This window comes from Syngnathoides biaculeatus, chromosome 7 (genome assembly GCF_019802595.1).
Source record: "Syngnathoides biaculeatus isolate LvHL_M chromosome 7, ASM1980259v1, whole genome shotgun sequence".
Classification (NCBI taxonomy): Eukaryota; Metazoa; Chordata; class Actinopteri; order Syngnathiformes; family Syngnathidae; genus Syngnathoides; species Syngnathoides biaculeatus.
This window is the reverse complement of record NC_084646.1, coordinates 26,706,361-26,720,697: the sequence shown is the minus strand read 5'-3', so window position 1 is coordinate 26,720,697 and position 14,337 is coordinate 26,706,361. Positions and strand designations below refer to the sequence as shown.

At 40.9% G+C, this 14,337-nt stretch overlaps 1 protein-coding gene and 1 pseudogene across 1 annotated transcript; one reads left to right on the top strand and one right to left on the bottom strand.

Moving 5' to 3' along the window:
* The first annotated feature begins 5,917 nt into the window (after positions 1 to 5,917).
* On the top strand, positions 5,918 to 13,511 carry tm4sf18 (transmembrane 4 L six family member 18). Its single transcript, XM_061825732.1, has 4 exons — positions 5,918 to 6,636; positions 8,997 to 9,065; positions 9,546 to 9,688; positions 12,869 to 13,511. The coding sequence occupies exons 1-4, from the start codon at positions 6,457 to 6,459 to the stop codon at positions 13,065 to 13,067; spliced, it is 591 nt and encodes a 196-aa protein (XP_061681716.1). The 5' UTR covers positions 5,918 to 6,456; the 3' UTR covers positions 13,068 to 13,511.
* On the bottom strand, positions 8,432 to 8,550 carry LOC133504187 (5S ribosomal RNA; annotated as a pseudogene).
* Positions 13,512 to 14,337: the final 826 nt, after the last annotated feature.

Here is a 14,337-nt window from a genome sequence, read left to right as displayed (position 1 = left end):
ATCCGATTGACTGGCCAGTCAGCTGGGCTGGGCTCCATTGACTCTAAATTGGATAAGCAGTATAAAATCAAAGGAATCTATTTAAAGTAAAAAATGGGAACCAGAACCAGTGTTGTAATGCTGCTGTCCATTTGTTTCAAACTAATCTGAGCTCATGTTTATGTGTGCAGTAGTTGTGGACAGATTTTATGACTCGTCATTCAATGTGTTGAAAGGGTCAGAAAAGGACCCAAAATGTACCACCGACGTCACATAAAAATTGCCAGTTTTGTTCACAATTCAATGGGAATAGTTATTGTAACAATTTTCCTTTTCAATGATGTTTGTCAACCATCATGACATATTCTAATCAATCAAAATATGGGGTTAGTATGGGGAATTATACCTAAATTTATAGTACCCGGAAATGTGTTACAGAGGAGCAACAGTGACCATCTTTGACACAAAGGGCCTGCTTTACTATGATCCCAAATAGCAAAACGAGTACAGTATTCACTCAGTTTAACAAACTGCACACTGTTGGTAACAAGCAGTGGAAAGCACTTAATTCAAAAGGTTTTTCACTTAAAGTAATTCTGGTGGTTTTCACCATCATTGCTACTTGTGAAAATTAAGTTTAACGTGCTTGAATTGGAAGAGTATCACTGAGTTACAGCAAAAAAAAAATATTACAGTACTCCAATAATTTCAGGAATGCCAGTGACCGTATAAAAGCCATGTTTTATTTGTTTAACCTGCCCAGAATGTGTGAAAATATAATGTACACTGTATTTGCCCAGGTGGCACAGTGGACAACTGGTTAGCACATCTGCCTCACAGTTCTGAGAACTGTGCTTCAAATCGCAGCCTTGCCTGAGTGGAGTTTGCATGTTCTCCCCGTGCCTACATGGGTTTTCTGCTGGTACTCTCCTGTCCTCCCACATCCCAAAAATGTGCATGATAGCTGGATTGAAGACTATAAATTACCCGTAGGTGTGAGTGTGAATGGTTCTTTGTTTATATTTGCCCTGCGATTGGCTGGTGACCAGTTCAGGGTGCACCCCGCCTCTCTCTATAGCTGGGATATGCTTGAGCACAGCCGCGACCCTAGTGGAACAGAGAGTGGATGAAAAGGCTGGATCGGCCCATCCTGCTTAACGTGGCATCTAAAACTAGGGACAGTACACAAGGAAAACTGTTCCGAGGGGGGAGGCAGCATCAAGTTGCCCCTGTGCACTTAGACATGAGGAAATGCAGAGTTGAAAGGAGTTTTATCATACAGTAGGTGCGATGGCATGACTTGTTGTTCAAGTTCGGGTTTGATAAATCACATTGCATGTGCTTAATTAATCTCCCTTCCCCCATAATTGGCAAAATTCCATCCATCCATTTTCTTTGCCGCTTATCCTCACAAAGGTTGGGGGTAGTGCTGGAGCCTATCCCAGCAGTCAACGGGCAGGAGGCAGGGTACACCCTAAACTGGTTGCCAGCCAATTGAAGGGCACAAAGAGACAAACAGCCGCACTCACAATCACACCTAGGGGCAATTTAGAGTCTCCTATTAATGTTGCATGCTTTTGGGATGTGATAGGAAGCTGGAGTGCCCGGAAAAAACCCACGCAGGCACGGTGAGAACATGCAAACTCCACACAGGTGGGTCTGGAATTGAACCTGGGACCTCAGAACTGTGAGGCCAACGCTTCACCAGCTGATCCACCATGCCGCCCATGTGCAAAATTAAACATGCAAAAATTTGGCAAATACAATCCTTGGTGCATCTGATTGAGTGCTCAGCTTCCACATCTGTTTGCCTGAGCAGTGAAGATTTTGCCTATTTTTTCATGCTCCGACGTGTAAGAAATCTGTACAAAAATTTTTAAACTGCCACTGAAAACTGATCTGCTACATGCATACAGGTCATGCTTTCAAAATCTGCCTGTATGCACCCTTCATTTGCAGTCATGTGAAAAACACATTTGTGATCGGGAAACAGTTTGTCTCTTCCTTGTTCTGCAGACACATCAATCAAATGTTGTGATGTAGAATTATGTGTTGGACTTTGCATCCATGTTGATCTACTTACATTTCCAAACTTGTTGGTACATAGGTTTTTAATAAAGAACCTTGTGTTTTGCCCCATAATCACCCTGATTAACACGGCTTCTTACAGCAGCTTGTCGGAGTTCCGCATTACAATACAGTTTATCTGGATGTGGTGCATTCCACATGGATTATGTGGCAACTGGAACCAGCCCCTCCAACCCTTGAAAAGCACGACTGCACTCCATGAGTGTTTCAGCTTTCTGACATGGTGATAGTAGAGGTCATGTATTGCCCCTTTGCCCTCTAGAGACCTACTGAGAAATTGTGTAACACTGCCTTTGAGGGAAAGGCACACATACAGCAATAGTACACACTGAGAAGATACTGATAATAATGAAAAATCTTAAATATTATATCTGAAGTTCTGATACAGGGGTGGCCAACCAATCAGAGGTCAAGAGCGCCATTTGCTACTGTGCTATGGCAAAGAGCCATATTGTACACATGAAAGAGCCAGAGAGCCACGTCATACACATCATTCCCTCTTCACACGCATACCTTTGCTCAGCCATATTTATTGTAAATGTCACACACTTACATGATAACAAGAAAAATCAACTCTTACAGAGTACCAAGACCACAGGCCAGTAATTAAAAAAAAAAAGTGGACGCTTTTCCACACAGACAATCCACCATTTCAACCAAGTTTTGTCTTGTATGTCACAACTCTCATCTAATGCAACACTAAGATACTCACATTATTGGAGGTCTGAGTGCAATTGTGAATCAACAGCCATGCTAATGTCCAATATTCACTGTTCAACAGTGTGGTGGGAGAGTTGAAGGTCTGATACCATCTGTTTAAGACTGTAGTTTCAGGACACAGATTTCAGTGGCGTCACCAAGGCCTTTTTTGGGCTTTGCAATGGTCCAAGCCAGTTGATATGATCTGTTAGTCTCCGGATGCTTCATTTTGGTTTTTTTTAAACTGCATCTGCTTTTCAGTCTGATTTTTCAATGTGACTAATTTGTGACTGCAAAGTTCAGTCCCTTTTGGAAATTCCAGGTCGATGTTAGTGTGGAGCAATGTTCCCTCTAATTTTTTTACGTGTCTGAGCAAACACACGAAGCCGCTGAGCGGGCCCTTTGACCGCTATGAGCAACATCAGACATGTCATCTATTCAAGTTACATGGCTTATTAAAAGAATCAGATCAGAACACTTTTCTTAAGAACAATTTTATTTAAATCAGAACACTTTAATTAAGAACAATTTTATTTAACTTTTTAAAAGCTTACGATGAAATTGTCAACAAACTATATATATACTATATTCTTTTAGCTATATACACACACACACACAAATTAAAGGCCGCTCTAAATTTATTTCATTTCTTTTTTAATTCACACTGGTATCAACGTCTGTTTTTCTTGGTATAAAACTGAATTATTGCTTGGACAATATCTTTTGAAGAACAAACTGACAGCTGAATAATCCTTCCAAACAGTTCCATGGTGAACGCTATTTTTGCTCCTTGTATTTAAAACACAGTACTAGCTTTTTGTGCACTCTATTGTCCGTAGCATCACACCCTATCTCATCCTGCACTATCTGATTGATTGAATTAAAAAAATTCAAAGGCACAACTTTTGCAACGTTAGCTTTCTAGTATACTCAGGTATTATTTATGAAATTAATGAACTGACCGCAGAGATGCATTCCTGTTGATGGGTAGGAAAATATTGTCAATGAGAATTTCAACTTGCTCTGGGTTTCTCAGTGTCAGGTCCTTCCTTTTCTCTGTCGTTGGCACTCTCCCCCAACAAAATACAAAATATGATCCAGATTTCCATCTTCCATCTCTGTACAATTCAAACTGATTTGTAATTACTTGTACTGATGTGACGCTGGAGGTAATCCACCTTCCATTCTGTCCACACATTTTCTTCCAAAGACTCACTTTCAACTTTGACTTGGCAACACCTTTTTCAAACCAGATATTTCTCGCTTGAAAAACAGAACATTTTGTCCAGTTTTACCTAATTTTCTTCTATTTGCACATACTTTTACAATCATTGAATCTTAGAAATTCAGCATTTCTTTTTTTACTTTCACCATTATTATCGAGGGGAAACGTGAGTAGCATGTTCAGCTCGTTTACACTCTATGTTTCTCAGACCGCTTTGCTAACTAAACACTGGTGGTTGGAGGTGCATAAGGATGCTGTCATTGTAAACAACGTTGATGGGCTGCATAAGTACGCATGTGAATTGTGCCATTGGATGTAGCAGCCAGCCACCCTTCACTCACTGAATCACATTGCAGAATGCCACAAACTGAAGGCTGTATGAAATGCTTTCAATCGCAGTTGGATTTTTACTATTTTTTGTGCGTACGTAGAATGTCTGTTCTCAGAGACCAGATAAGCAATGCACAATTGCACAAATGCGTAGCTGGGTAGGCACAATGGCTTGGAGTGAGCTAAAGTGAAAATTTGAAGCTTTTCACTCACACCTGCCCTACACTCTTTTTTTTTTTCCTTCTCAACCTCCCACTGCACACACCTGCACAGTCCTGTCTCACTGACACATCGATGCTCATGCCCACAGACACTGAACTTGTTGTCACAATACCATTAACGACCATAATAAACGCAAACAAAGCGGGCTCACAACTATCAAAATGAACTCGAGAAAAATACGCGTGCAGGCACGTTAAAAAAAACAGAACTTCCATATGCTTTCGCGCCTTCATGAGAGCAGCATGAAAACAGGCAAAGACCCCCATGTGCCTCGAGACCTGCGGTTTGGCTACCAATGATCTGGTAGCAATGTCATCTTTAGTTCATGATTTGACCTCAGGTTTACCATCAAGCATGACTAATTCCGATGTCCCCCCTGAGGTATTTCATTTACTCCGTTACATCAAGTAACATTTTCGATAATTGTTCTTGTCATAGTACTTTAAATTCATTGTACTCTTTACTTGAGTATTTTTGTGATCAAGGATCGATACTTTTTTCTGCTTGAGTGATCGATATGCTGTTCCCTACTTTTATTTATCCATATTTGTGTGTGTGTATATATATATATATATATATATATATATATATATATATATATATATATTAGTCAAGTAAATATATGAAAATATTTGAATGACTACTTTTTTATCCATCCTTTTTCTGAGCTTCCTTTCCTCATGAGGGTCAGGGAAGTGTTGGAGTCAATCCAACCTGTCATTGGGCAGGAGGTGCGGTGCACCCTGAACTGGTTACCAGCCAATTGCAGGGCACCGTTCACTTTTTCTTGTACACTTTACTAGTACTCTTATTTGAGTACAATATTTGGCTACTCTACCCACCTGTTTCCACCTCTGATCCACATCCACAGAGATTTCACAGCACAACTTGAAATTTGTATGAAAGAAGTGCTGGGCCTACTCCACATTATGCAATACAGCAGAACCCACCAAAAAATGACAGTTGGCGACATGTTCATTGAACAATTTGATCTGCATGCACTATAATCACTTAGCTGTGAATCACTGCTGGCTTTTGAGGCTCCACATTTGTTATATTGTACTGCATCACTTTAATTAAAAGATAAAAATTTAGAGTGACAGTCCAGGGAGAGCCAGGTTGCTACAGAGAGAGGATGTAGGTGAAAATAAAAATGAGTGAAAATATTGACTCCTGATCAGCCCATTAGCTTGCACGTACCTGATATGCTACACATTGATTGTGGCGTTTTCCCAACATGAATGCGAGCTTCACAATTTCATCCATGGGTTCATATGAAATTATAAATATGGTTACCAATTGTAAAAAATCAATATACAGTCTGTATGTATGGTGTGATGGAGGTATGACTGCTGGCTGGGTTTTCCTAGATTTAAACCTGGAGCTGTATTTTGGGCATCTCTAAACGCTCATGTGAATTTTGATTGGTTGTAATCTGGCATGTTGCTACAGTGAATTGTGTAATAGTGATTCAAATTGTGAATTGCCATAAAACCAGTGGCGAGTGATTGGTTAGCCCTGAAAACTATAGTTTGTTAACGCCACACTGTGCAAGAGGTGCCTCAAGTTTAGTTTGTCAGGGTGCGACAGGAATAAGGCACTCGATGGGACAACATTTTGTTGTTTTCAAACTTCTGATTATAAAATCCATGCAGCCATTGGTCAGCTTGTTTCCTGTGTGTGTGTGTTTCCTGGCCCGTGTTGTTCAGTAGTCAAAGTGCCTCTAAAGGGAAGGATTAGCTGTCCAACACACAGGCTCTCCCCACATGTACTTGCTTCGTGACTCCCCATCTGGCTGCTCTGAGCAGTCCTTACAGTCTTTCTCTATTGGCCTGCTCGTCCACTCCAATTTCATCTTGTCCTCCTTGCAATTGTAGGTTTTTGTTTTTTCTTCCATTTTTTTTCTCAAAGTGATGTGTTGTTCAGTGGGTTTCGCCAGGTCCCTGGGTCTGGCTCTGTTGCCTCTTGCCCTGTGTTGTATCCTGGCCAATATGCTCCTCTTGTTTCCTATGGGAGAAATAACATATATACAAGAGGAGCGCCTGGCCAGATACGTCTGGTACTTTGGTGGCCTGGGTGGTGGAGGACTGCTGGTAAGTAAAAAAAAAAACTTTAACTCAACTTCTTTTCGTGTTGTAATTTACATAATGCACTCCTTATTGTATGTACATTTTCAGCTAGGGCAGAAGAAAATCCTTTATGTTCACATTCATATTTCACTCACTAAAGCAAAGCAAATATATTTGTATAGTGCATTTCATACACAAGGTAACTCAACGCGCTCTACATGATTAAAAGCTTTCAAATACATCAATAAATCATTGGAAAAGGTACAATTAAAACAGCTTTTAGTCCAAGAAATATAACTGAAAAGTGGAAGTACTCTAAAACCCATGTGAAAAAGAAGAATTTTTAATCCAGATTTGAAAAAACTCACCTCTGTTGGCAACTCATTCCATTTGTGTGCAGCATAATTGCTAAATGCTGCTTCACCATGTTTGCTTTGGACTCCATGGTTACACTTAAGTCAGTCAATCTCAGAACCCAACAGGGTTTGTATTCCATAAACATTTCTTTCATGTATTCATGACCTAAATCATTTAGTGATTTATGGACCAGTAGCAGAAGTTTAAAATCTATTATAAAGCTGACTGTAAGCCACTGTAAGGACTTTAGAATTGTAGTTATATGCTGTGACTGCTTTGCACTAGTACAACACAGTCACCATGTGCATTTTCTGTCCTCACTTGAAGAGACACTAGTTCATGAAATGACTATACAATATAACACATTAATATACATATTAAGGGTGTACCCCACCAACTGCCTGATGATAGTTAGGCTAGGGACCAGCACTCCTGTGACCCTTGTGAGGATAAGTAGCTCAGAAAATGGATCTATGGATAACAGCAGAATTTTGAATTACAGTATTTAAATGTGTGCATTACAAAAACATTTTTTTAATTGTTTCAAATACATTTTGTTTGACTTTAAGCTGTAGCTCAGTGTAATAACAGAAGCATATACATTATTATACTATTACTTATATCGCAAAGTTATTTTGGCATCTTTACTTCGCATGTTTTCTTTCCTTCCCTGAGAAGAAAATGTTGTTTGTGAATAAACAGTCGATCCATGTGTCTGATCTGTGGGGTTTCTGCCCCCACTGAGCTGCTCACTTTGTTTGCCTTTAAACAGACAAACAGATGAGAGATGATATTTTCACACGCACGATTTATGTTGTTGACTACTGAAGCAAAGTTTGGTCTTCCTTAATCAATATTTGCCTTTCAAAGTCTGGTTGATGTTCTTACAGGCAATGGGGGGACGGACTTCAAATATTTGACTGAGCTCATTCTTCTGTTTCCAAAATCAGTCACCTTGTGTCTCATCATACTGCACATTAATCGATTAAAAGTGATTCTCAACCTTTATTAAACCAAGGCACATATCTTACATTTAAAAAATCTCACGGTACCCCAACAAACAAAAGTATCCCAAAAAATTGGATACACAGGCTAGACATACACTTTCTGCCATTTAATAGAAAACCATTTTTGTATTCTGTCTGTCTTTATATGCTGGTGCCATAAATAAATGAAGAAGGATACATTATTTGTTGTAAATAAATCATATTTTGACCAATTTAAGTGAAATTTGACAATTTCCCATGGCACACGAGAAGAACTCTCACAGCACACTAATGTGCCACAACACACTGGTTGGGAACCACTGATCTATTGTACAGTATCTTCTTCTTATCCTTTCGGTTTGTCCTGTTAGGGGTCACCACAGCGTGTCATCTCGGATGAATACAGATTTGTTTGCACAGCTTTATACCGGATACCCTTCCTGACGCAACCCGTCTGCATGAGAGCCGGGAAGAGCAGCTTACAGCACCTGGTATTCCCAGGCGGTCTCCCATCCGAACACTAACCAGGGCCAAACCCGCTTAGCTTCCGAGATCTGATGAGATCAGGCATTCTCAGGGTAGCATGGGCGTAACTCCTTTTCTATAGTATTTAGTACCATTTATTTTTAGCTCTTTGTTAGAAATGTAATCACCCTCTTTCTGTATTTGCTTTAAATTTATTGGTGGGACTTTCTGCCCACTTGAAAGTCAAAGAACAAAACTGAATTTTTCCGCGTGAAACTATATTTAGTTGCATTGCGTGCGTGTGTGTATGTGTGCCTGGGAAAAAGGGAGACCTTGGGAACCCCCCCCCCCTCTGTTAGGATGTGAATGAACTTCCTATGAGCAATGAGAAAGCACAGGAAAAGGGAAAAGGGGAAATGAAATTACTCAACAATTGAGAAATATCATTGAGGATAAGAAAAACCTCTCTCCTTCGGCAATGCTGTATCCCACCTTTTTTGTGCTGTAATTTAAAATATAGAAAAGTAAGCAATTACTCTGGTATTTGTGGTGTATGATAACATTATTGTATTTTAGATGCTGGTTCCTGCTATAAGCTTCATTACTTTGGGAAAATGTAACTGCTGCTGGAATGAGAACTTCATGGTAAGATACTCAGCAAACAACATGTGACCATTAATATTACAGAGCATTGTTGGAATAGATTTTTTTTTTGGGGGGGGGGCATGTTCCTTTTCTGTCAAAACAAAATGAGCCCTGTTGAGCTGTTGTCTCAGCTATAACACTATGCTCTTTGGTAGGTGGTATGCTAATGATAATGCAGCCATGATAATTAAACAAGGCTCGCTTTGTTTAGTAACACAACACAGTAAGCTTGGCACACACTAGTCAAGTCACATACGCAGCCGCTGTGTATGGGTGTGTGTGTGTGTGTGTGAGTGTGTGTGAGTGACTGAGTCAAGACAGCTGCCACTCCTTGTTTTATAGCATAATGAAGAAATCTGATTAGATATTCAGGCAACAATATTAAGCCCCCCACGTTTCTAAAGTAAACAACATTAGTAACTTTCTGTACTGCATTGACTGAGTGTATTCAAGCAATTGTGTATTCATGTTGCTCTCCAGATGTGTGGGTCAGCGTTGGCTGCAGTGGTGGGCCTGGTAGGGGCAAGCTACTGCTTTGTTATTTCAGGCCTGGCCTTGATGCAGGGTCCGCAGTGCTTCACTTCTCTTGGGTGGTCCTACCCCTTCGCAGATCAAGGAGGACGGTAGGAAGATAACATTCTATGACTTGGGTTGATGTGTTTTTACTTTATAAAAAGTCTTAATCTATGACAATAAACTGATGTGACGCTAAGGACATATAACTACAATAATTATAATAATAATGCACCATATATTTGTATTCATGAGCAGACTACATTCTGGTTCTTGGAAAATGACGTAAAACGTTACTCAGCTATCCCAGCTGACCTTGAGTGGTGGGTACACCCTAGACCAGGGGTCACGTATGTAGTGTATATGGGGGTTAAATGAAAATGTAATTAATTTAGAAACAGATACAAAGGAATGTAAATGCCTGCATTCACTTCCGGGTTGGTCCGATTTACGCTTTAACGGTATGTCGCGGTTCGCAAGATGTTCAGATCGGACCTGCTTCACGGTTCCTTCCCCATGAAGATCGTCTCGTTACCCAGTATTACCAATTGTACTTAAAATAACGGGACCATTTTCCAGGCTTGCTTTGCACATTCTCTTTAATCCCTGTATTGAATGTTTCAATTGTATGTTGTTGTTGATACCACTAATATTTGCAATGTGGCATTTGTGTTGTGTGGGATGAAACACTGCATCCGGTTCTGTTGACAAGCAGATTTGACATCAGACATTCAAATTAGCAGAAATACAATCACTAGTGGCGCTAATGTGATGGCATATACATTGCCGTTCATGAAAAACCTCTCAACATATTTTACAACATTCAAGTCGAATGAAGATTGTGATTAGTTAATTTGGTTTGCAGTAGCTTTCCACGACCTGTGGATGTTGCTCATGGTCCATTCATTGTCCCAGACAGGAGGAAAAAATAATGTAAACAATGGTGAGACTCTTCAGGGTAGCTTGGGGTGGAAGTTAATTAATTTAGCGTCTGGGTGAGAAACTAGAAGTCTATGTCTCAGCTTTATTGCTACTTTTGACTCTGGCTGGTAATTCATTCAGCATTCACACTTGTTTGATAAACAGACAAGGTTTTCCATAGATGTTTTACATAGGCTGACTCAGCAGGCAGCTGAGGCAGTTATGCAGAAGAACACACGACTGAGGTTGCTGGGTGTCATCTTTAGTGGCATCTCTACCATTTTGAAACGGCGAGTTCTTTTCTACGGTTTCATCCAAAGTTCTCTACACGCTTCTGAACTAACTAATAATACTTGCAATAATGGTTTGACAAGGCAAGAAGCATATATATGAATACACTATTGCAATGATTCTCTGGAATTGATTACATTTTCAAATGATCACTTCTACAACCTACATACATCCAACCATTTTCCGAGTCACTTATCCTCACGATGGTTGCGGGAGTGCTGGACCTTATCCAAGCTGTCATCAGGCAGGAGGCGGGGTACACCCTGAACTGGTTGACAGCCAATCGCAGGGCACATAGAAACAAACAAGTCGCACACACAGTCACACTTAAGGACATTTTAAAGGTCAAGTGTCATCCCTATAAACATTCTAAAATAGAGAGTGAAATGAAAAATACATATAACATTATTCACTTCAATGTCTACACAAAAAAATAATTCTGAGCGGAGAACACGTCATCCATGCGCAAAGTTATGAAAGTCTCATTCGACATCCAAGTGGTCGCCATATTTGCTGCATTTACTGTCCGTGACGTCACCCCAGATATTTGCCATTGAAAACACGCTGTGGCCCCTACTGTAGGACATGCCCCTTCAGACACGGAAGCTCTTTTCGAAGAAGAGAACGTCTCACAATCGAGTCAAGTGTCCGGGACAATATTATCCTATCATTTCAAGCCATATTTAGATTATATGTGGATCACTTCTAACCCACAACAGACGCCCCGACAGTATGACAGTATGTAGTGTACTCAGCCGCGAGCGATCACAACAATGCGGCCCGGGTGCAATGAGCCGAACCGAACCGTGATAAGCCACTTCAGCGCCGAAGATGAGCCACCCCAGCCAAAGCCATGACCGGTAGACGTGGTGCTGAAGCCGTGACCGGCGGACGTGCCGCTGAAGCTGGAGAAGGCTACCGCATCGTGCCTCATGGACGAGCACGGCTTCAGCCAGGCTGGCTCGTCCTCGAGGCACGATGCGGCAGCCGACGCTGGCGAGCAGTCACGGCAGCCTTCGTGTGCGAGCCCGACACAGAAGCTGTCCGACGCGCACATCAACACATTTAGCACCCCTGTCATATGTACGCGGATCTTTTGTTACATTATGAGAGATGGATTACGTGGTCCGACCCAAACTATTATTTTTGTTTCGTAGCTGTATACACACCTACCTGTCATTTGGAACCCACGAAGCTCTCGTCCTTTACACCCGTGCAATCCATTTTTCACGACAAACCGGATCTCTTGCAAACTTATGAAGGGTAAATCCATCCTCCCGAGTGTTCAACCAATGTCCAGCAGTGCAACGAGCCGGCATTTTGGCTAACACGAAGGAACAATGAGCTACCTTCCCAGAGGTAAAACTACTAGAAACAAACGAGTCCACTTCAGGGCGGTCCTGCCATGTACGCCATTTCCTGCTTCTTCTCGAAAACAAATCCCTCGAGAGGATTTCATGGCGGGAGTTACAAAAAGCTTTATATGTCAAAATCATCTTTTGTGGTGAAAAAACGCATGGGTCCATGTCGGCTGCCGTTTTTTCATTAATAACATACTAAAAATCATGCATTTCATGACAGTGGCACTTTAAAGTCTCCAATTAATGCATGTTTTTGGGATGTGGGAGGAAACCGGAGTGCCTGGAGAAAACCCACGCAGGCACGGGGAAAACATGCAAACTCCATACACAGATTTGAACCCCGGTCCTCAGAACTGTTAGGCTAACACTCTAACCAGTTGCTCCACCGTGATACCAACCCACGTACCGTACCTAAGAAATCACAACTTACGATTAGTGGTGATATATTTTTCGAGCAGGCTCATTGGCACAATTCCACATATGATGTTTTTGGAATGTGTAAGCAAGCTACATCACAAGGACAACTTGCAAACATCACACAGAAAGCAGGAGCCAAGAGGTGTTGGCCACAGGTCACTGTGGCGCCCACATTTAAAACATGTCACAAAATACTAACTTACACTACACCTCTTGAAATAGAGCTGTTCTGTTGTGTATTTTCCATTTACTTAAGTTTCTGCATTTTGATGGCTTTTCTTTCGTCATTCTCACTTTCAGGTATCTTCTGCAATCAGAGACGTGGTCTGTGTGCCTCCAGCCACTTAACATTGTCGAGTGGAACGTGACTCTTCTTTGTGTGCTGTTGGGCCTGGCTGTGCTAGAGTTCATCCTGTGCCTTTTACAGCTGGGCAGTGGTTTAGTCAATGCTGTCTGTCGGCCTTGTTGCTATAAACAGGAGTATAGTTTGAATGCTTAAACACTATCACCCGACATTTTGTTACGCCTAAATACACTCTTGCAACAGCTACACACTGAAGGCCAAATGTCCACACAGATGTCCGCAGTTCAGATCCATTAGTGTCTTCACTTTAACCAAGTACACACTTTCAGTACTGAGATTACACAATGCATATGTCGAATTTATCTCAATGTACCTTTATTGTGCCAAGATTTCTATGATGTGGTCAGAGCTATTTGTACTATCTAGTATTGTAGTACTGGTACACTACTACAAAATGTGTTTATGTGTACATTGGCTCCTGCTTTTTTAAATATTTTGTTGTACAGTACATATTTTTCCTCTTCTGTCTGGCTCTTAGAGGATAGTTCAATGTTAAGAAATGTTTTATATTGATATTTTGGTAAGATATTTTATAATGTTTGTCTGTGCTGCCCTGAATAAAAAACATTTCTATTCCAAGTGTGTATGTGTTGTAGGGTCTCAACTGCTGTGTTTTGTAATCAAGCCCTTTGTCAGAGATTGAGTTGAGGGGTTTCCCCAATTTCAAACAATCAGGGTCATTTGTGTTGTAGGCCACATGGGGAGGGTGGGGGATTATCACTCTGAACCCATTTAAATGCATGATTGTCTCATATTATTACGTACAGTACTGTGTATGCATCAAAGAGGCACCTACTTTTGAAATCAGAGAAAAGTAAAAAAAAAAAAAACATTCCAACTATCATTCAATTAATTGTGAAAGACCAATATAAAAAAGTGATGATTAATTTTAAAAGAGGATTGGTAAAAAAATGTGAGCATAAATAAGACAATTTTCAGTTTTGACATTCTAAGAAGAAATATGAGGTTGATGCACATAATACTTTGTGGGCCACATAAAATGATGTGCTGGACCAGATGTGGCCCAGGGGCCTTGAGTTTGACATGAATTAAATGAAGTGGTGGTGGTTCTTTTGGAGGGTCTTGGTATGTTCACAGCAGTACCTGTATAAAAAAAAATCATTCAATTGCACCAGAAATATTTCATTTAATAAAATTGAGAAGAGGCGGCACAGTGACACAGCTGTAGAGTTGTTGGGCTCACAGTTCTGAGAACCAGTGTTCAAATTTCATTCCCACATATGTGGAGTTTGGATGTTCTCCTCTTTCTTTGGGTACCCCGGTTTCCTCCCACATCCCAAAAACATCCATTGATTGGAGACTCTAAATTGCCCTAGGTGTGATTGTGAGTGCGGCTGTCTGTCTCCATGCGCCCTGCGATTGGCTTCCAACCAGTTCAGGGTGT

Excerpts from the sequence above, each read along its gene's own strand:
- tm4sf18 (XM_061825732.1), top strand. The coding sequence starts at position 6,457 with ATGTGTTGTTCAGTGGGTTTCGCCAGGTCCCTGGGTCTGGCTCTGTTG. Across the intron at positions 6,637-8,996 it reads TGGGTGGTGGAGGACTGCTG|ATGCTGGTTCCTGCTATAAG; the intron begins GTAAGTAAAAAA and ends ATTGTATTTTAG. Across the intron at positions 9,066-9,545 it reads GCTGGAATGAGAACTTCATG|ATGTGTGGGTCAGCGTTGGC; the intron begins GTAAGATACTCA and ends GTTGCTCTCCAG.